The 24,718-nt window shown below is 34.5% G+C and overlaps 1 protein-coding gene across 1 annotated transcript in view; it reads right to left on the minus strand.

Moving 5' to 3' along the window:
* Positions 1-12,904: 12,904 nt before the first annotated feature.
* Positions 12,905-24,718, minus strand: part of PHDP (Putative homeodomain protein) — a 31,715-nt gene continuing 19,901 nt past the window's right edge. Inside the window, exons 2-3 of the mRNA XM_075312146.1 lie at positions 24,316-24,497; positions 12,905-13,105 (exon numbers count right to left, since the gene is read on the minus strand). Of these exons, the coding sequence (XP_075168261.1) occupies positions 13,022-13,105; positions 24,316-24,497 (266 nt within the window). The 3' untranslated portion in view covers positions 12,905-13,021. The remainder of the gene's footprint in view (positions 13,106-24,315; positions 24,498-24,718) is intronic.

The following is a 24,718-nucleotide window of genomic DNA, read 5'->3' on the forward strand; positions in this document are numbered from 1 at the left end:
CGACCCATTTTTGTCGGCGGCGGCTGACATTAAATTTTTGCATCCAGCGGCGGCGGCTTGACGGCTAAGCCGATATAAATAAGTCTCTTCGGAGGCGGACAATTATCCATTATAAAATCAATTTGAAGTTATTATGGCCGGCGGCGACTGAAATCAGCGGCGCGACTCAGCGGCTTCATTGTCTGGAAGTAACCGTCTATCATTGTTGTTGTTTTTTTTTGATTTCAGCTTAAAACCATGCATTGACTAAACTACAAGTGTACCCTGCCAACATTTTTGGAATTTGACGACACTTCTGAGAATCTCCACCACGTCGAAAACAATCGTATACGATATCAAAAACTCGTCGGAAAAGCGCCGTCACTATTGAGAAGTTGTACCACGCAAAAGTTACTACAAAAAGGTTTGGCATGAGTGCAATTATTAGGTGCCTTTATAGATCAATTTAGAACGACGCCAATAAGGGACCCTCCAAACAATCAGAAAAAGTGCATTTTAAGATAGTTGTAAAAGAATCATTGTGGTCGAGTAAAACACGTTTGTTTAGATATTTATTAATTTGTGTAAACATTTACAAATTCTTAAAAATATAACATTTATACCACTATCACATTACATTTTAAATAATTTTTGGCATTAATGATGATGTTGAGTTACAAGTAGCGAGTTACATGTTGCAGCGTCTATCAACTAGTGTTTTTATTTGATGGAAGCTGCATGTCTGTAAAATATCTGAAAAACAATCACTTTATTCGATTTGGAAAATCAAAAATTGTTCACCAATATACCTTTCGCAATTTTAAGCGTATAATCTATGTTTTCAGAACTTTATTTTCGTTTTTATTTAATTAAAATATAACAAGCTGGTTGCGCTTGGCGTTTCAGAAAAAATAAAATCGTAGTAGGGATGGCAAAATACTTTCATGTACTTTTTGATGTACCTTTTCATGATGGTTGAAGTGACATTTACGAGTCTGTGGTAACGATGAGGATGAAATGGAACTTTGAAATGCTGGCAGGGTATGTACTTAATTCAAGGAAGAAATTTTTGGCAAGTATATATTGAATTAGGTTCTGTAGTTTGACCACATAATTGCAACCTAATAACCATCTGTCATTGGTATACAAACATTACCTATAAAAAATTGTAAATTGTAATGTAAATTGATCTCACATATATGTAGATCAAAATCCTTTGTTGTTAGCACCTTTTGTATTTATTTTTGTAGTTTATTATGATTGTAAATCTTGTAATAAATTAATAAAATCTCAATATAATCTGCCCTTTCATTTGATATTGGAATTTGGTTAGGATAATAGTAAAGAAAATCGAGGGCGATTGCACCAACAAACAAAACAATTAATATGAAATTGCGACAACCAATGCAAAGTTGATCCAACATACTACCATGTAGTTACAATTGCCAAATGTTAGTTGTGCTGACAGTTATCATTGATAGTTGATGGAACCACCTGCTTTCGGTTTGCAAATAATTCGGTTGAGGCAACGAATTTGTTCTCTGGGTGTAGCTTAACCAACAGACGAAAAGAATGTTTGTCAAATTTATTTGGGTAAAGCCGTATAGACTGCAAGATGGTTGGATAGACGCACGTTTCGGAATTACCACATTCCTCATCAACCGTCTATATACAAAAAAAAAAAATCCAAAAACTGTGGTAGAAGAGAAGGCTTAAATCTACTTTAGTAAAAGTGGTCCGATTGGTCCAATTTTTGGGCAACGTGTATACTCTTCGGTTCTAAACACTAAATGTTATATCCCACTAAATGTTATATTTTTTTGAATTTCTGAGAATCCCCACCACGTCGAAAACAATCGTATACGACATCCAAAACTCGTCGGAAAAGCGCCGTCACTATTGAGAAGTTGTACCACGCCAAGTTACTACAAAAAAGTATCGCATGAGTGCAATTATTAGTTGCCTTTTTTCATAAATTTAGAACGACGTCAATAAGAGCCCCTTCAAACAATCAGAAAAAGTGCATTTTAAGATAGTTGTAAAAGAATCATTGTGGTCAAGTAAAACACGATTGTTTAAATGTTTATTAATTTGATTAAACATTTATAAATTCTTATTAATATAACATTTATACCACTATCACAAAACATTTAACATAATTTTTCATTATTAATATAATGATGATGTTGATTTACAAGTGGCAAGTTACATGTTGCAGCGTCTATCAGCCAGTGTTTTTATTCTCGATGGAGGCAGCGTGTCTGTAAAATATCTGAAAAACAATCACTTTATTCTATTTGGAAAGATAAAAATTGTTCAACAATATACTTTTTACAATTTTAAGCTTAATAACTATGTTTTCAGCACTTCATTATCGATTTTATTTAAATAAATTATAAGAAGCTAGTTGCGCTTGGTGTTTCACAAAATATAAAATGGCTCTTGTAACCATGGTGATGGCAAAATGCTTTCATGTACATTTCATACTTTTTCATACGCTTCCCTCATCACAGTTGGCGATTGTTGCAGTATCACTTACGAGTCTGTGGGAGCGATGAGGATGAAATGGAACTTTGAAATGCTGGCAGGGATACTACTTTATGTCGAAAAGACCTATTTTCGGAGTTACGGGCCCCTAAAGTTTTCATTATCATGTATATTGCATTTTGTATCCATCGCATATAATCATCCTAAGAGTAATATATTTAGAATAACATGGACCCGGAGTAGTCCTGGATTCGCGTTAGTCCACTTTGGACCTTCAAGTCTCAAACTCCGGCCGAAGGCCCTGGACCTATACGCCAATTTTCAAGGGTCGGTATCTCGAAAACTACGTTCTTCCGACAAATTTTTTACTTAGTATTTTCTCTTTTTTTTCATTTTACATTTTCCCTTTAAAATCCCTTCTCTTACTCTCAAAAAAAATTTGTTTGTTTTTAACAACTTTTGCTAAAGTAGTTTTTTCCGAAGTTTTGTTAAAATTGAATGTCATTGCTAAATCATGCTGGTTCTTGGTTCAAACCCAGACTCCAACCGAACACCAAAAAAGTTTTTCATCGGCGGTTTAACCTCTCTGAAGAAATATATGCTTCAAGGCTCTAAGTGGTTTCAGTTTCGAAAGAATATATATAGTAATAACAAGTATATACAGCACTAAGTTCGGCCGGGCCGAATCTTAAATACCCACAACCATGAACCAAATATTAGGGTTTCCTTTGAAATTTCAGGAGGGCTTGAGGACTTGAGGACACTTCCCGAAGATAAATTTAAAGATTTCACCTATGAGGACTATATCAGATTTTGGATTTATAAGAACCATTTTTGTTTGGGTTTTAGAGAAATCATTAACATCTCTTGTAATTATAAAATAACGTCTTGATTTGAAATCTTAAATCTGTAGAAGTAAAATCTGGAAATTTTACATAGAGTTTCAAGCAATTTTCATGATCAGTGCGCCTTCTACACCCTCAAGAAGTGAAGTCGGTCTATATGGAGGCATTACCAAATGGACCGATAAAAACTTAATCCGATACACGTTTTTGTGAGCCTAAAATACCAGAATATTTACAATTTCGGACAAATCAGATAAAAACTACGGTTTCTAGAAACCCAAGGAGTTAAATCGGGAGATCGTTCTTATGGGGGCTATACTAAAATATGGACCGATACTCACCGTTTTCGGCACACCTCTTTATGACCCGAAAATACCTCTAGGTTTCAAATTTCAGGCAAATAGGATAAAAATTTCGGATTCTAGAAGCCCAAGAAGTAAAATCGGGAAAACGGTCTATATGGGGGCTATACCAAAATATGGACCAATACTCATCATTTTCAGCACACCTGTTTATGGTCCTAAAATACCCCTAGATTTCCAATTTCAGACAAATTGGATAAAAACTACGGTTTCTATAAGCCCAAGACCCCAAATCGAGAGGTCGTTTTATATGGGGACCACACCAAAACATGGTTCGATACTCACAATTTTTGGCACACGTATTTGTGGTCCTACAATACCTTTAGATTTCCAATTTCAGGTAAATTGAATAAAAACTGCGGTTCCTATAAGCCCAAGAAGTAAAATCGGGAGATCAGTCTATATGGGGGCTATACCAAAACATGGACCGATACTCACCATTTTTGGCACACCTCTTTATGGTCATAAATACCTCTAGATTTCAAATTTCAGGCAAATTGGATAAAAACTACGATTTCTATAAGCCCAAGACCCCAAATCGGTAGGTCGGTTTATATGGGGACTATATCAAAACCTGGACCGATATAGCCCATCTTCGAACTTGACCTGCCTGCAGACAAAAGACGAGTTTGTGCAAAATTTCAGCTCGATTGCTTCATTATTGAAGACTGTAGCGTGATTACAACAGACAGACGGACATCGTTATATCGTCTTAGAATTTCTCCCTGATCAAGAATATATATAGTCGGAAATCGATATTTCGATGTGTTACAAACGGAATGACAAACTTATTATACCCCCGTCACCATTCTATGGTGGTGGGTATAAAAATAGGCTTGAAGTTTTCTTTATCTTTTTTGTATATGAAGGTTAAACATTTGTGTTTTGTTGTCATCAATTTTTGTGTCCAGAATTTGGTATACATAAGCTTGTAACAAGAGATAGGTGTGTCTGGGCAAGCGAAAAGGTGACGCATGTCATGTTAGAACGCCCGCCTTGCATACAAAGTGTCATGGGTTCAATCCCAGTTTCGATCGAAAAAAGTTTTTAAACGGTGGTTTATTCCCCTAATAAATACTGCACCCAGAAAAAAGTGCCTTCGAAACTAAAGGAAAAAATTTTCATCAATATAGTTTATCCATTTTATTTCCATTAAGGTAAATTTTTGTGAAAAATAATAAAATTTACTCGTTTCAGTAAAAAAATCCTAAACTGTAAGCAGTTAGGAATAGTTCATTAACTAGAATAAGGCATGGAATTTTACTCATACTATTTTCTTCGCTGGGTATAAGAATTTACTACTGAAAAAGAAAATTTTATTCACCGATAACAAAGCATTCGTAAAAATAAACAAAAACCGAACTAAAACCAAGTTTCCTCAAAATTAGTAAAATTTCTTATAAAATGATAATTGCGACTTCCTTTATAATAGAAAGTTTTTCATACATACAAACAACACTTGGCATAGAAAAATATTTTAGTTCATTCGTACTAAGAAGTATGCAATCCTTTCAAAACTTAAGGAAACACACTTGTTAGAATATAGGAAATTTTCCTAAATTTCTATTGTCTACCTGTAATCGATACCTGTCATCGTAATCGATGTGTTTGCGCGTGGGTGTAATCGATATATTTGCGCGTCGGTTGTTTTTTTAGTTGGAATCGCGTTGTTTCGGAGAGATTGTTAAAAAATAATATGGTAAAATAATATAATAAATAACAAATAAAATATATAAAATATTTGTTATTTTAAATTAGTGAGAAAAATTTTCGTTTTTTTAAATAAATCTATCAATGTTCGTGATAGTGTATAAAGAAAGAAAACACCAGCAGAATAACAACCCTTCCATTTGTCTTCATTTTGGAATCTTCAATTATCAGGTAATATTCAGTGACGCTAACCTTTTGCAACAAAAATGTTTTATGATTTTTTATATTTGTAGGTATTGAAATTGTAAAAGGAGGACAAAATCGTTAGGCAGCAACTTATTAAAAGTGAAAAGTACAAGAAGAAGAAAAAGTGCGTTTTACAGTTGATAATATCACACGGAAATTGGAAATAGTGGAATAATAAACTAATATTTCAAAGAGATTCGATGCTGTTGATTCTTAATAAATATATTCAATATATTAATAAAACATGTCTTTTATTGAAGATAAAATTGCTTATAGAAATAAATAAAATTGTATTTAAAAACGAAGGTAAGCAGTTCTAATTATGAAGTAAAAGTTTTACCACAAATGTGTAAGATTTGTCGAAATGAATGAAAAAATTTCAATAAAATCATTCCATATATGAATTCAAATTAGTTAAATTTTTTTATTCTGTAGTATAGTGGTATATAAATATAGGAAAATGTTAACTAATATATGGAATGCATTATTCCTAATTTCTACGAAAATCACATCGTTCAAACAAATAAAAATGTCTTTGGCGCTATACGAAGTTCAACTTTCTTCACAATGAGTTCATTTTAACTTAAAGAAGGGGTCACTTTTTTCTGGGTGTGGTAAATTTTCTTGGTATATCAAAGCTTCTCAAAAGTGGTCTCATCTTAATGTGAAATGCCGTTCGGACTCGGGTATAAGAAGGAGATCCCTTATCAGTGAGCTTAGCATTGAATCGATTATCATATCACAATAGACTAAAATATCGGACTGTCTGTGTACGGAACCTAAGTAAAATTCTTCGTACGACTGGCGCCGCACATATAATTAAGAATGCAACCTTTTGCGATGTATTCGAGCAGTACGGCTTGTCTGAACGTATCGAATGCTCTCTGCAGTAGGAAATACAAGAGGACCAAAGATCTCTTCTGCAAAAAAAAGAAACAAGTATATACAGCACTAAGTTCGGCCGGGCCGAATCTTAAATACCCACCACCATGAACCAAATATTAGGGTTTCCTTTGAAATTTCAGGAGGGCTTGAGGACTTGAGGACACTTCCCGAAGATAAATTTAAAGATTTCACCTATGAGGACTATATCAGATTCTGGATTTATAAGAACCATTTTTGTTTGAGTTTTAGAGGCATCATTAACATCTCTTGTAAGTGTGCAAGAATATTATAAAATAACGTCTTAATTTGAAATCTTAAATCTGTGGAAGTAAAATCTGGAAATTTTACATTGAGTTTCAAGCAATTTTCATTATCAGTGCGCCTTCTACACCGTCAAGAAGTGAAGTCGGTCTATATGGAGGCATTATCAAATGGACCGATAAAAACTTAATCCGATACACGTTTTTGTGAGCCTAAAATATCAGAATGATAACAAATTCAGGCAAATCAGGGCTATACTAAAATATGGACCGATACTCACCATTTTCGGCACACCTCTTTATGACCCGAAAATACCTCTAGATTTCCAATTTCAGGCAAATAGGATAAAAACTTCGGATTCTAGAAGCCCAAGAAGTAAAATCGGGAAATCGGTCTATATGGGGGCTATACCAAAATATGGACCGATACTCACCATTTTCGGCAAACCTCTTATGGTCCTAAAATACCTCTAGATATCCAATTTCAGACAAATTGGATAGAAACTACGGTTTCTATAAGCCCAAGACCCAAAATCGGGAGGTCGTTTTATATGGGGACCATACCAAAACATGGACCGATACTCACAATTTTTGGCACACGTATTTGTGGTCCTACAATACCTCTAGATTTCCAATTTCAAGTAAATTGAATAAAAACTGCGATTTCTATAAGCCCAAGAACTAAAATCGGGAGATCGGTCTATATGGGGGCTATACCAAAACATGGACCGATACTCTCCATTTTTGGCACACCTCTTAATGGTCATAAAATACCTCTAGATTTCAAATTTCAGGCAAATTGGATAAAAAACTACGATTTCTATAAGCCCAAGACCCCAAATCGGGAGGTCGGTTTATATGGGGACCATACCAAAACATGGACCGATACTCACAATTTTTGGCACACGTATTTGTGGTCCTACAATACCTCTAGATTTCCAATTTCAAGTCAATTGAATAAAAACTGCGATTTCTATAAGCCCAAGAACTAAAATCGGGAGATCGGTCTATATGGGGGCTATACCAAAACATGGACCGATACTCTCCATTTTTGGCACACCTCTTTATGGTCATAAAATACCTCTAGATTTCAAATTTCAGGCAAATTGGATAAAAACTACGATTTCTATAAGCCCAAGACCCCAAATCGGGAGGTCGGTTTATATGGGGACTATATCAAAACCTGGACCGATATAGCCCATTTTCGAACTTGACCTGCCTGCAGACAAAAGACGAGTTTGTGCAAAATTTCAGCACGATTGCTTCATTATTGAAGACTGTAGCGTGATTACAACAGACAGACAGACAGACGGACATCGTTATATCGTCTTAGAATTTCTCCCTGATCAAGAATGACAAACTTATTATACCCCCATCACCATTCTATGGTGGTGGGTATAAAAACAAATGTCAACCGTATAGATGCCGCACAATGACCGCAGCATTTTGGTATATCCGGCGTTGCAGTCGAAGCGCTGCTTTGATAAATTAGTTATAGAAACATCGGCAGTTATAATTTCAAATTGCCTGCCAAAAATTTAATAGAATGAAAACATTTATAAAAAAATAACATTTGTTATTACAATGTAGGTTCTAAATCCTATTTTCCTTAAGTTTCGTAAAGCCGGCAGAGAACAGTTTCGTTCTCTTGTATTTCCTACTGTCTGTCGAATGCTTTCGATAAGTCAAGAGCTACGTGGACCGTCCTGTGACGCCTTTGTGTGGTTGAGTTCTACATTTATGTATGATGTAATGGTATGCAAAGCTGTTGTTGCGGTACGATCTTTAAGAGATCTATATTGGCGGTTGGTAGCTGGAAAATTCTCCACAACTCTGGGGAGGAGTAATCTCTTAAGTGTCTTGTCTACCCTTGCGCGAGTCTCTGCCTGGCTTCAGTAGTGGAAACACCCAATCCAATTTGCAGACATCGGGTATAATGAGTTATTCCAAGGACCAAGGAACAGTCGAATCATTTCGATTTTGCACAAGAAGAACAATTAGTACTATAGTCAAGTGTGCCAAATTTTATTGAAATCGGTTCAGATTTAGATATAACTCCCATATATATCTCTCGCCCGATATGGACTAATACGGTCCAGGAAGCCAGAGTTTTACCCCAATTTTGCACTCGGAGTACAATTAGTAGTGTAGTCAAATGTGCCAAATTTTAATGAAATCGGTTCAGATTTAGATATAGCTCCCATATATATCGTTCGCCCGATTTACACTCATATGACCACAGTGGCCAATCTTTTACTCCGGTTTAATTGAAATTTTGCACAGGGAGTAGAATTAGCATTGTAGCTATGCGTGCCAAATTTGGTTGAAATCGGTTCAGATTTAGATATATCTCCCATATATCGCTTTCGCCTGATTTACACTCATATGACCACAGAGGCCAATTTTTAACTCCGATTTAGTTATATATAGCACCCAACACATTTGACGGATGTGATATGGTATCGAAAATTTAGATCTACAAAGTGGTGCAGGGTATAATATAGTTGGCCCTGCCCGACTTTAGACTTTCCTTACTGGTTTTTTAGTTGGAATCGTGTTGTTATAATATTCGGAGAGACAGTTAAAAAATTAGTTAGTAAAATAATATAATAAATAACAAATAAAATATATAAAATATTTGTTATTTTAAATTAGTGAGAAAATACCAGAAGAAGAACAACCACTTAATTCGTCTTCAATTATCAGGTAATATTCAGTGACGCTAACCTTTGTGAAAAAATTGGTTTATGATTTTTTATATTTGTAGGTATTGCAATTGTAAAAGGAGGACAAAATCGTTAGGCAGCATTTTATTAAAACTGGAAGGTACAAGAAGAAGAAGAAAATACGTTTTACAGTTGATAACACGCAGAGAAGGAATATGATCACCTCAAACATGTTTCAAGAACAAAATGTTATTTTTGTATGGTGACCATGTAACATGTTTGTCACTAAAATGTTATTTTCTCGTCAAATATAACCTGCTTGCCGCAATCAGATAACAGGTGGGCTGATAAGTCCCCGGTCTGACACATAGATGGCGTCGCTAGTATTAAATGCATATTATTTTTCTATAGTACCAACCTTCAAATGATTCGTGTCAAAATTTAACGTCTGTAAGTCAATTAGTTTGTGAGATATAGCGTCTTTTGTTATTGTGAAAAAAAATGGAAAAAAAGGAATTGCGTGTTTTGATAAAATACTGTTTTCTGAAGGGAAAAAATACGGTGGAAGCAAAAACTTTACTTGATAATGAGTTTCCGGACACTGCCCCAGGGAAATCAACAATAATTGATTGGTATGCAAAATTCAAGCGTGGTGAAATTAGCACGGAGGACGGTGAACGCAGTGGACGCCCGAAAGAGGTGGTTACCGACGAAAACATCAAAAAAATCCACAAAATGATTTTGAATGACCGTAAAATGAAGTTCATCGAGATAGCAGAGGCCTTAAAGATATCAAAGGAACGTGGTCATATCATTCATCAATATTTCGATATGCGGAAGCTCTGTGCCGCGTGAGCTCACATTTGATAAAAAACAACAACGTATTGATGATTCTGAGCGGTGTTTGCAGCTGTTAACTCGTAATACACCCGAGTTTTTCCGTCGATATGTGACAATGGATGAAACATGGCTCCATCACTACACTCCTGAGTCCAATCGACAGTCGGCTGAGTGGACCGCGACCGGTGAACCGTCTCCGAAGCGTGGAAAGACTCAAAAGTCCGCTGGCAAAGTAATGGCCTGTTTTTTGGGATGCGCGTGGAATAATTTTTATCGATTATCTTGAGAAGGGAAAAACCATCAACAGTGACTATTACATGGCGTTATTGGAGCGTTTGGAGTTCGAAATCGCGGCAAAGCGGCCTCATATGAAGAAGAAAAAAGTGTTGTTCATTGAGAACGATGGCAAAAATTCATAAATTGGGCTTCGGATTGTTTCCCCACCCACCGTATTCTCCAGATCTGGCCCCCAGCGACTTTTTCTTGTCCTCAGACCTCAAAAGGATGCTCGCACAGAAAAATTTTGGCTGCAATGAAGAGGTGATCGCCGAAACTGAGGCCTATTTTGAGGCAAAACCGAAGGAGTACTACCAAAATGGTATCAAAAAATTGGTAGGTCGTTATAATCGTTGTATCGCTCTTGAAGGGAACTATGTTGAATAATAAAAAAGAATTTTGACACAAAAATGTGTTTTTCTTTGTTAGACCGGGGACTTATCAGCCAACCTGTTATAATATAATCTCAAGGCCGTCAGAAGGGAATGGAAAAAGGATAGGCAGATGTTGAACAGTGCCGGAGACATTATTCCAACTCCTTGTCTTACTCTATGAGGCCTTGACTTTCTATCTCTAAATTTCTCGCAGGGAGCCATCTTGGTGCAATGGTTAGAACGCCCGCCTTGCATACAAAGTGTCATGGATTCAATCCCAGTTTCGATCGAAAAATTTTCCTTCAGAGACCAGAAGTTGATGTCGCATAATCACAGATAATCAGTAAACATCTATTAGTTCTTCCAAATTTCACTTTGTTGTAGAGGTATTCAGGTGTTTTGGTATATATTATTTTGTGCATTAACAGAAGCGACTTATCCTCAAACCCAATACCATACAGATTTTTATGATCATTTGAACAACTTTCAAATCTTCTAAGTATTGCTTTATATACAACGTTCAGACGATGTTTGTTTCTAGCGTCGCATTTAGAAAATAATTCACTTCCGTACAATAATACTGGCATCAGATAAGATTTAGCTAGTAGGCTTCGAATAAGTATAGGAGTGAAATTATGTGTCTTATATAAAGTTCTGAGCATCCCAAATACTTTACCAGTAGCTGTTACAACCTGGTTATTTCATGTCAGGGTTTTATTGAAAATGATTCCTTTGATACCTGTACAATAATTTGGCTTCCGATTTTTACTTGATGTTCTCTCAAATCAATATCGCTTCTTCGCCCGTTCTGTACAAACTTGAAGACTCTTCCATCGGCCGGAAAGGTGATGGACACCGTTTTCTGGATTCGCATAAGCCACATCCTCCACATGGAGGAGGATAAGAAAAAAAGGATAATTTGACAATGAAACAAAATGCTCTTTCATTATAATAACGCACGGTTCACGCCTACCATCTCGACAAGAGCAAATTGAAAATACGATGTTCAGAAATTCACTACGTTCCTGCAAGCACTGCAACTTACTCCCAACTTTTGTTTTTAAATAAACTCAAACGAAAATGAATTTGGTGTCTACTAAACAGTTGAATGAGTTGCAAATAAAACAAATGTCAAGTAGTCGTCATTTGTAGTTTTGAAGATATACGAGGTTTACATTTTATTTGGGTGGAGAGGGCAACCTTAGCGTTGTAATCTGCCAACTGATAGCTCTATCGTAAAGCTTGACATGGAACTAAATTTTGAACATTTTCGTGCGATTATTTTCGACGTGTATTAACGCAACAACAGTGCATCGATGTACTTAATTCAAGTTTTGACAATGATTATCCCCTCTCAGTAATGCTGTTTTACAGCTCCTCTAAATGGTTTCAAAGTAATGTGGAACGCCGTTCGGACTCGGCTATAAAAAGTAGGTATCTTGTTATTGAGCTAAACATAGAATCGGGCAGCAATCAGTGATAACAGAGAAGTTTACCACTGTGGAATCGCAATGGACTAAATAGTCTAAGTGAGCCTAAAATATCAGGCTGCCACTATCAGTTGTCTTTCAAGAAATCAGAAAAACCAACTTCAATTTTGAGCACTCAAAACATTGACTTCATCGAAGGGTCATTTGCCATATAGTCCTGACTTAGCACCAAATGAATTCTTTTTATTTCCGTATGTAAAAAAAAGTAGTCAACGTTTTTTCGATACCTGAAGAAGCGGTTAATGCGATCAGGGTGTATGTTTTGTAGGTACCTCAATCAGAGTGGCAAATGTACTGATCTTAACGGCGAATATTTTGAAAATCAATAAAGCGGTTTTCGTTGATTAATATTTGTTTTTTTTTTTTTTTTTAATGTAATCATTTTTTCAATGTCTGTTTCTATTTACTGGGTACGCATTGTTGATAAATAGAAAATTATTCAATATTATCAGCAAAACATATCTTACCATTTCTTAGAAATACTTTAATGATGAATGGTATTTAAATAATATTACATTTATTATTGCTACTTTGTAAATTAATGTATATCACTTACATTGCTAAAATACAATAAAAGATTGACTTAGTAATGTATATGCGTATAATTATATAAATATAATTATTTTCGTAATTTTTTTTTAATCTTATGTATAAAATTATCTCAATACGAAGACGTTGTACGATTGATATGTATAGAATGTCTTTCTTGTTTTCGAAATTTAGCTCGCCGATTTTGGAACCATACCTTAAAAAAAAAGAAGAAAAAATAGATTTTTAAATTTTCTTATCATCAAAGAAATATTGTTAATTATATGAGAGTTGTATCAAAAATTAAATCCACTTCATGCTTTCAATTCCCCTGGGATCAATATTATTCCCATTAAAGCAGTGAGCCCTTCAAAAAAATTCAAACATTACAAACTTGTTTTGGCCATAGACATCGTTAATCACCCTTGCCCAACTCCTTTGTTTTTTTCCATTCCTCTTAGCAAAACTTCAAAGTGACCAAATGCAATATTTGATGGGAAAACACCAACACAAAAACATTGCAACAATGAATTCTCCAGAGGATAAGATAGGATGAGGAAGTAATTGTTGTCCTTTTTAATTCATTTAGTCATTTACTCCTGCCACAGCATTGATGTACACGTGTAAAGTCTTAACGCATGATTATATGTGTGATTGGCGTTGTTTTCCTATTTTTGAGAATTAAAAATGTTGTTGGATTTCTCTCAAGTTAGATATTTTACCTTAAAATGGTTTCCAGGAAATTGTAAAGTTTGGCCAAACACACACTTGTTGGATTTCCCTCTTGAGAAGAAATCCAACACAATTCTAATATTAATAAAATGAACAACAATGCCAATCAATTATTGGAAAATTTTGTTCTATGAATATTTTTGAAGAAATTGGTAGAGATCCAAGGCTAATAAAGGGTGATTTTTTTTTTAAATATAAAAAACATAAAAAATGAAATCTTTATTTAAATCGATATAGTACGGTCCATATAATTTTTTGTTTGAATATTATTTTCACTGAACTCGCCTCTCAATAACCGTCTTGTTGATGAAGTACGGTCCAATGATGTCACCAGCTCATAAACCGCAATAAGCTGTGTTTTTTTTGTGCAAACATGTTAGATGTTCACTGTTTTAAGGCCGGTACTATGTTCATTCTTGCGAAAAAAATTTTTATAGAAACCATTATTTCGCACATAGAAAGCGGTGTTTATTTAGGTAACAGGGAGCGCTATTTAATAGAGAGCGATATTGAACTAAGATGGTGCTTGCTGCTTGCTATTACAAAATTAACATTTTATTTTTCCTTGGGCAATTAATCCGCTACTCCTTTGAGCCTTTGTATATTTTCGGAACAAAACTATGATCCGTGTTTGCGTTATAAACCCTCACAAATAGTTTTAATAAATAAATTATTTCTTAACTCATATTGCAAATGGCGCCATGCTATAAACGTCAGTTTTTCAACTCGAAAAAACAAAGTACCACAAATGGAAAAAATTTCGCTAGTTTTTCGCATTTTTTGGTTTTGTGTGGAGTTTCAACGCGAAAACCAAACAGAGTACCGGCCTTTAGGAGGAGGTTAGATAAAATTAAGCGAATGGAATTTTTATTCGCCCAAAGTCCATATTGCATCGCTTGCCTTTAGTTATGTTGGGCAAATAGTCAGCCACAAAAGTCGCCAATTTTGCACCACTTCCGGATCCTAAAAGGAAATTTCGTAGAAATGTCTTTAGCGTCATACGAAGTTTAAGATGAACGCAATTTTGGTTAATATGAGCTATAGCTATTAAAATATTAAGTGTATATATTTTTGTCCTTTTCTAATGGATTTCGTACAAAGTTCACTGTCATCCACAATCGAATTACTTGGATTGTGGTTACACTTGCCGATGGCAAGTTATCTTAAAATTTCTTTAGTCTTCTACATTGTATGTTAGTGGTTATACACGGATGAAAAAGACTGTTTTTCATATGTTTGGCTATAAACATTATATGTTTGGAACACAAATTTTTAAACACAATATTTTTGAGTGCAAGCATATAATGTTCATAAACTAGCATAACATGCTTGGGACATATATGTTAATATGTTAGAACATATTATGTTTGGGACATAAAATGTTTGTAAATATAATATGCTTGGATGCAAACATACATTAATTTAGAAATAGCCTATAAACATATATGTGTTTAGTAGCTTGGAGCGCTATTTAACAGGGAGCGATATTGAATTAAGTTGGTGGTTGTTGCTTGTTATTACAAAATTAACATTTTATTTTTCCTTGGGCAATTGATCAGCTACTTCTTTGATCCTTACAAACTGTGTGGTCCGCTGTTCGAATCCCCGTCCGGCAATAGGTAAAATTAAAATAAAAAAATCATAAAATTGAATAATTTCTTCTACAATGTTTGTATTACAGAAAAAGGTGCTAAGAACTAACAAATCTCGTGGAAGTGAGAAAGATGTCGGGGAATATACAATTGGGCAGAAACAAAATTTTGAGCATTCAGGTCGAAAACCTGTTTATTTTCATAATTCATTATGATTGTAAATATATAAATAAATAAATAAAATTTTGAGCACAATATTGTTTGGGAGATTTTTTTTAAGCATATAATATTTTTGGGTGCAAAATGCTTCCAAACATATTATATGTTCACATAATAACATATTGTTTTTTGGAAGACAACATTATTGAATTTGGATGCAAAAATACAAAATGTTTGGAACTTAGACTACCCAAACATATATTGTTTAGACCAATATGCTTTCAAACATATTATATATTGGAAGAGATCAAACATATAAATGTTTGGGCAATACCCAAAAATGTATATGCTTGAAGCAAAATATGTTTGGGAGTATATGTTACAGAAGCGATTTTTTGTGAGCGTGTAGAAATAAAATTTTGGCAAAACTTTTTATATAAATAAAATTTTGACAAAAGTTTATATAAAAATGAAGTGTTGACAAAGTTTTCCATAGTATAAGAAAATTTTACCACAAGTCTAAACCAAACCATCTTATTTTGAAGTTTTTGATCAAATTTTTGTAGTTGGTATGAAAGAAATGTTCTTTCTTCGAATTGTAAATGTGCCGAATTTTAAATGTTTTCGAAAAATTTTTCAAAATTTTATTTCTATAGAAAATTTTATTGCTATATAAAATTTCCTCAAAATTTTATTACCATAGAAATTTTTCTCCAAATTTTAATTCTGTAGAAAATTTTGTCAAAATTGCATTTCTATAGACAATTTTGTCAAAATTTTATTTCCATTAAAATGTTTGTAAAAATTTTATATCTATAGAACATTTTGTCAAACTTTTATTTGCATTGAAAATTTTGTCAAAATTTTATTTCTATAGAAAATTTTGTTAAAATTTTAGTTCCATAGAAAATTGCTCTATAGACAATTTTGTCAAAATTTTATTTCTATAAAAAATTTTGTTAAAAATTTTTTTCTATACATTTGTCAAACTTTTATTTGCATAGAAAATTTTGTCAAAATTTTATTTCTATAGAAAATTTTGTTAACATTTTAGTTCCATAGAAAAATTTGTTAAAATATTATTTCTATAGAAAATTTTGTCAAAAAATCTACCAATTTTGGTAGAAGTCTATCAACTGTGGCAACCGTGCTACGCAAGCCAAATCTGGGGATCGGTTTATATGGGGGCTATATGCAATACCATCCCAAAGACAATAAACTCCAGGAAGATAGGAAATTGGCTTCTGAGGAGATCAAACCATTTACCGTGTTAGTTTCATACTCGAACCAAACGCCTATATGACAAGTATGGACATAGCATTAAAATGCAAATAAAAAGAAATTAAGTGCACGAAATAAATTTCCTTAAACGGGAAAATGTAACTTTTTGTTGTTGCCTAAAATTTAACATTGTTTCATTAAGAAAATTAAGTTTTTCATTTCAAAAATAAAAACGAAAAACAAATAAAAAAATTACAAACATGTATGGAACTAACATGGTAAATGCAACATTTGGTATGACGCAAGCCAATTTCCTATCTTCCTTAAGATTATTGTCTTTGTACCATCCGACATACATCAATAACAACTATTTGTGCCAAGTTTCAAGTTTCGTTTGGAAGTAATCGATATTTCAACCGACGAACGGACATCGCTAGAATTTCTCTGCGATCCAGAATATATATACTTTATAGGGTCTGAGACTAATAGTTCTACCTGTTTTAGAGGACATAATTATTAAAATAATGGAGACTTTCTCATTTTACGTGCAATTTTAACTAAAACAAAAGTGAAATTGTCATTTTAACACCAAGGCCTCTTTGCCGTTGGTAAAAATGTAGCTCTTGTATGTTGCACAATAGTTCTCGTCAAACCAATGTTCAATAAATTTCACTTCTTGTTGGTTTCATGGTGTTTGATTTTTAATTTAAAACATTTTACTTGCTAATACCCAGTGATTAATAATTGAGTGGACATATGTATGCGTTTACTTGTTTTAATTTAATTAAATATGCTAATAAATACCACCTCAAATGTTCGTTTTAAATACAAACTACGTAATTTCCTACGTCTGTCGGAAATGAGGAAAATTGTGCATATTTTGAATATCTTATGAATACACAATACACAAGTTTTCATCGGCTTTTATTATTTACAAATAGAATACACAATTAAATATATCTTTGGTTTGTCTTTTTTCCAGATATGAAAAGATGATTTGATTTTATATAGGAAAATGGTATTGATTTGAGTATAATCCTTTAATTACTAAATATTTTGGGAAAATCTAACTTTCGAATGTTATACACATATAACATATATAATTAGTTCGATACAAAAGTGTGATTTAGCTTAAATTATTTATTTTATTTATGTTGTTCGTACTGCTCTTGATGTAAGAATAAGGTGACATGACTGAAGCAGCTGCCTATTTTCCTATTTTTGGTCATTACCATTGGTTCAACATATTAGCAATATATTTTAACAAACTTACACAAAATTATAATTGGTTTCTCTCTAACCGAAGGTTTAAACTTGAAAAAAAAAAATATATAGGTTAGGTTGAAAGGAGGATTCAGGTTGCCCTGTCCCATGTCGGCTGACATACATCTAAGTCAGTATTCGGTTTGACCTGCCCTCTACTTTTTTTTCTGTCATCGTACCCTTCTTTTATTCCAGGAACTCTATGTCTCTAACGATTTCCCTAATTTGTTTCCAGTCCCTGTTTCTCAGTTGGGCCAGGTTCCGAATCGCCTTTTCGCCGATATGGTTAGTTCTTTACCCACACGCACAGAAAAAAAACATGTTTGGACATGGTTGCCGCATCCATTTATGTAATTGTCGCGAAAATCATGTATTTTGTCTTTGTAAAAATAATTTTCGAGTGGAGAAAAATGTATGCTGGCAATATGCATTTAAATGGTTCTCAAATGCCGCAAATATGTTCTATTATTTAAATGGTAGAATTTGAGACCATTAAATGGTCGCGAAAATCATGTACCTGACCATTCAATTTTTTTAATTTCTTGCAGGGAAAAAGTATTTTTATAGGTTACTTATAGACATGTCTAGAAACATTAAATGGCCAAAAAGGCCATGTACATTATTTTCGTGACCATTTATTTTTTTAATGTTTTTTTTTTATAAAAACATTGAGCGGGTACACATGATTTTCATTTTGCGCGTCAGTCGTGTGTTGATTGTTTCTTGGAATGGACGGAGAATACGGAATTTCTGTGTTTTGTGTTAATTTATTTATTCAGAAGTGCCACGTGGTTTTATGTGAACACAAAAAGGGAAGTGTAATTGAAGTAATTACCTCTCTTTTGTTCTGCATTTTGTTATATGGTATCATTTATTTTTATTTGCAGTTACATGATGTCTGGTTGATAGGTTCTAACCATGTTATTTTAACTGAAAGTAAACCATTTTTGACGAATACCATAACATTTTAGATCGTGACCATTGTCTTTTGATTCAAACAAAATTCTTTTTATCAATATAATAACATTTTAGATGATGACCATTTTATTTTTCTTAGAACCATATTCACTGAGCTAACATGGTTGCAGGTGCAAATGTTACATGGTCGCCGCAAAAATAGCTCCTATCATATAATTTTGCTCTTCGAATATGATTGTGACAATCATGTTTCTTCTCTGCGTGCAGTAAAGGCAAGGCAGTGGCAAAGGTAGTGTTCCATATTCTAATCATCTTCATAATACGACCTACAAGCACCATCCTCTGCTGCTCCTATTCGACACATATGTGCTCTGTGTCTCTAACGATTCCACTAATTTGTTTCCAGCCCCTGTTTCCCAGCTGGACCAGGTTCGAATCGCCTTGTCACCGATATTGTTAACCCTTAGCATAATAAAGCCAGGGCAGTGACAAAGGAAGTGTTCTATTCGATACATATGTCATCTCAATTCTAGATGGCCGGTAATTATTCTCACGGTCATCCTGAAAAGAGAATGAAGCCGCCGAGTCGCGCCTTCAGTAGAATGAAAAAAGAGGGAAACAGTGAAAAATTAAACAGTAAAATTTATAAAAACAGAGTTTAGTTCCTGTTTATTATTTAATACGTAGTCCAAGAGGACTTGACGGAAGCTTTCAAAAATAAAATCGGGCATTAAGTTTTGCTGCTAAAATTATTTTTCATTTTACCGGCAAGACTCGAATCTGTAGATGCAGAATAACATTATAACATTTTTGGCAAATTGTATTATAACTTGGTGGGGAATGATCCAAAGCAACAATTGAAAAACTTTATTTTCTTTAAAATGAATTATTAAAGAAAAGTAAACGTGAGAACATGGCCATTTTAGAGCGATAATGCCAACTTAATGCCGGCATTAAAGGTAAAAACTAAATTAAATACAAAATTATTCGTTAATAAAGATGCATATTTATTAGTATTTCCAAATACGATAAATTTTAAATGCATTAAATATTGGTAAAAAAAATCACGCCTAAATAAATGTATGTGTATATTGTAAAATTATTTATGTCTATACTCGACTTCAAGTTCTTCTTTTGTTAGAGTTTTTGAATTTCTTCGAAAATTTCAAACTTTTATACAAACTTTTTTTGGTACAAAATTGTTATTTTTGCAATTAAAAAATAATATTTTATCCAAAAGCTCAGTCCATTTCGTTTAAGTTTTTAGAATATATGTAAAAAAAAACAAGTAATAGGGCCGTAAGTTCGGTCATGCCGAATCTTAGGTACCCTCCACCATGGATTGCGTAGAAACTTCAACTAAAGACTGTCATTCACAATCGAATTACTTGGGTTGTGGTAATACTTGCCGATGGCAAAGTGTCTTAAAACTCCTTAACATCGTCTTCTAAATTGGAAGTTAGACCATACGGGGTATATATTAGGCAAAAACGGCAGGTTCTTTACCGGTATGAATTTTCGCGGTAAAAGAGAGGCAGAAGTGAAATATGGGGATCGGTTTATATGGGGGCTATATATAATTATGGACCTATATGGACCAATTTTAGCATGAATATTAGAGACCATATACTAACACCACACTCTCAAAAGTAAACTCTCTATTTCACTAAAGCCAATCTAACTTTGTTTTAGTTCATGGAATTATTATATATGGAGAAAGTTTCGTTTACTCTAATAATTCTTTGCGTACGTTAGTTAAATGAACTAAAAAACGGGAAAAATTATACACAAATGAAGTAAAAAGTTTTACTAAATTCGTACTTCTCACAAAATAGTTCATTATTTCTCTAAATTTGTAAATTTTACTACAAATGCATCCATCGTGAGCTTCGTATCTCACTATAGACATTCTTGCAATTTTTAACTCCAATTTTTTCTTTCAAATTACAAAATTACAAATATGTGACAATGGATGAAACATGGCTCCATCACTACACTCCTGAGTCCAATCGACAGTCGGCTGAGGGGACAGCGACCGGTGAACCGTATCCGAAGCGTGGAAAGACCCAAAAGTCCGTAGGCAAAGTAATGGCCTCTGTTTTTTGGGATGCGCATGGAATAATTTTTATCGATTATCTTGAGAAGGGAAAAACCATCAACAGTGACTATTATATGGCGTAATTGGAGCGTTTGAAGGTCGAAATCGCAGCAAAACGGCCCCATATGAAGAAGAAGAAAGTGTTGTTCCACCAAGACAACGCACCGTGCCACAAATCATTGAGAACGATGGCAAGAATTCATGAATTGGGCTTCGAATTGCCCACCGTATTCACCAGATCTGGCCCCCAGCGACTTTTTTTGTTCTCAGACTTCAAAAGGATGCTCGCAGGGAAAAAATTTGGCTGCAATGAAGAGGTGATCGCCGAAACTGAGGCCTATTTTGAGGCAAAACCGAAGGAGTACTACCAAAGTGGTATCAAAAAATTGGAAGGTCTTTATAATCGTTGTATCGCTCTTGAAGGGAACTATGTTGAATAATAAAAACGAATTTTGACAAAAAAAATGTGTTTTTCTTTGTTAGACCGGGGACTTATCAGCCAACCTGTTATATGATGGTGTCGTTACAACCCTTGAAATTCTCCCATCGAACATTTGCCATCATAACAGCCTTCTCATGCAGCATGAGCTTGCAGGTAGCCAGGGGCATACCAACAGATCCTAGTTCCCCTGGAATATGTAAGGTAGTCCCTAGCCTCACTCCTTGCCAACTCATCTGCTTCGCAGTTCCCCGGTATGTTCCTATGACCAGGCAGCCATATTAGGTGAATATTGTACTGATCAGCCATCTCATTAAGAGATTTGCGGCAGTCGATGGCCGTTTTCGAGTTGAGGAACACAGAGTCCAAGGATTTTATTGCAGGTTGACTGTCTGAGTATATATTAATGCCAACATTTTTTGGAACATTACTTCTCAGCCAATTCGCCACCTCTCTTATTGCTAATATTTCAGCCTGAAAAACACTACAGTGATTAGGTAATCTTTTCGCTATTCGAAGTTCCAGATCATTAGAATGTACTCCGAAACCCAATTGTCCATCCAATTTGGAGCCATCAGTGTAGAAATCTATATATCTTTTATTCCCCGGGGTCTGTGTACACCACGCCTCACTGTTGGGAATTAGACTTTCAAACTTTTTGTCGAAAAGTGGTTTCGTCAGAGTGTAATCCACTACGTTAGGCACATCTGGAATTATTTTGAGGAGCGAACTGTGGCCGTACATTTTTTCCGACCACAGTAATAGCTCGCGCAACCGCACAGCCGTTGTTGCAGCTGTCTGTTTGGCCAAAATGTCTAAAGGCAATAGATGCAGCATGACATTAAGGGAATTTGTTCCTGTCTTGCTGAATGCGCCTGAGATACACAAACACGCCATACGCTGAACTTTGTCTAAACTTGTTGGCTGGTGAAGTGCCGGCCACCAGACTACAAGGCTATATAATAATGGACCGATATGGACCAATTTTTCCATGGGTGTTAGAGATCATATACTAACACCACTTACCAAATGTCAACCAGATCTTATGAAATTTTCTCTTCCTAGAGCATCCGCCAGCCAAATCTAGTGGTCGGTTTATATGGGGGCTATACGTAAACGTGGTCCGATATGGTCCATTTTCAATACCACCCGACCTACATCAATAGCAACTACTTGTCCTAAGTTTCAAGTCGATAGCTTCTTTCGTTCGGAAGTTAGCGTGATTTCCACAGACGGACGGACAGACGGACTGGCAGACGGACGGACGGACAATATATATAGTTTATGGGGTCTTAGACCAATATTTCGATGTGTTACAAACGGAATGGCAAAGTTAACCCTTTGACTACCGATGTCCACTACGGAGGACATTCGAAAACGACTCCAAACTCTAACTCCCCACTTAGTTTCGATTTATTTCTCGATGATATTTTAAAGTAGAGGCTCTTATCTGAATAAGCTATAAATATTTCCCATATTGCTGGACACTAAAATGTATTTTCATCAATAAACGAAAAATACACAATTTTGAGACAATTTTTTCTACTGTACGTCTCTACGAGTAAATGGATATTCATATAAAAACTATAGCCTATATTATTTCATTTTATTTTTTTCCCAACACTTCAACAGATATTACAGGCCAAATACCATTTCGTTTCGTGTGACCATTTGGTCACAATTCAAGAATTAAGTTTTCAGAACAAACACATATAGCTTTATAAAGAATTGAGGTAGGCCTTCCAAATTGCAATATTTTTTCTACATGCTGTTAGTACAAGTAGAAACAGAGGAAAAATAAAAGTTTTTAACATTAGGTTTAATTCGGTAGTGAAAGGATTAATATAACCCCATCCTATGGTGGAGGGTATAAAAATGTAAAACAAAAAATTTGGAGTTCGGTCGGAGCAGGGATTGAACCCACGGCAAGGCAGACATGCTAACCATTGCTCCAGGTGACTAACAAATGTATGTTTCTGTTAAATAATGTTATCTTTACATTGGCTCGCCGCAAACTATGCTATATAAATAGAACTTATAAAGATAATTGTCTATTGATGAAAATAACAGCTACGTAGCCCAGTGGATAGCGTGTTGGCTTACAAACTGTATGATTCTTGGTTCGATTCTCCGCCCAGGCGAAAGGTAAATATGCGGGAATATGTGCGGGAATATGCAATTATGCAGTAATAAATTTGTTTTAAGCACAATCTTCTTTGGGAGAAAATTCTTCCAAGCATATAATATTTTTGGGCTCAAAATGCTTCCAAACATATAATATGTTCACGTAAAACAAACATAATAATGTTTCGGCAATATCCAATAATATATGTGCTTCCGGCCAAATATGTTTGGAATAGAGGTGTGCACGTGAGTAATAGTTTACTCACGCTCACGCACACTCACGACTGAAAAATCATACTCACGCACAGTCACGCACGATATTTTTTGGTAGGACTCACGCACACTCACGCACGAAAACGTCGTGACTCACGAAAAATATCGTGACTCACGAATAATTTTATGATTAATTTACTTTACCGAAGTGTCTGAAAACATGGGGATTATTAAAATCTAGAGTGTTATTAAACTCTTAACGTCCCAGGTGTCACTAAAATTGTAATTGAATTTAACTCTTAAGCGTTTTACGTTATGTTGGTGAGCAGGAATATTTTCGTGAGTGTAATTCGTTACTCACGCACACTCACGAAGATATTATTTTCGTGACTCACGCTGACGCACGACAATGTGGTTTGTTAATCACGCTCATGCACACTCACGCTGTTGTCATGAGCGTGACTCACGCACAAATCACGAACATTTTCGTGTCACGTGCACACCTCTAGTTTGGAACATATGTTAGAGAAGCGATTTTCTTTGAGGGTGTGCGGTGATTTTTTTATATTTTTAATTTTTTTTTTAATTTAATTAATTTTGAAAAAAATACTTTTTTTCTGGCTTAAAACGGTGAAACTTATTTAATGTTTTTTTTTATAATTTCTTACCTGCACTCTTGCTTCAGTTAAATCAATTTTTGTTGCAATCTCTTCTCGGGTGTAGATATCGGGATAATGGGTCTCTTGGAAAATTTTCTCTAGCTCCTTTATTTGTGCTGAACTAAAAGTGGTACGCATTCGTCGTTGTTTTTGTCTATCACTTTGATAAGATAAGGAGTCCGTTTTTAAATCTATAATTATATAAAAAGAAGTATATATGTTTATAGAGAAATTTGGAAACTGCATATAATGTAGAAATTTACATGGGACTTTTGCTGTTCCCAACATTGAGCTTAATGTCCATTCCATAGGGTATCGAGTTACCGTTCGTAATCATTAAAGAGAAATTGGTTCAATGATTAATCTAACAATATAGCTGACATATATATTTGTCACACTAAACCGAAAAGCT

This window comes from Haematobia irritans, chromosome 5, assembly GCF_050003625.1.
Source record: "Haematobia irritans isolate KBUSLIRL chromosome 5, ASM5000362v1, whole genome shotgun sequence".
NCBI classification, from domain to species: Eukaryota; Metazoa; Arthropoda; class Insecta; order Diptera; family Muscidae; genus Haematobia; species Haematobia irritans.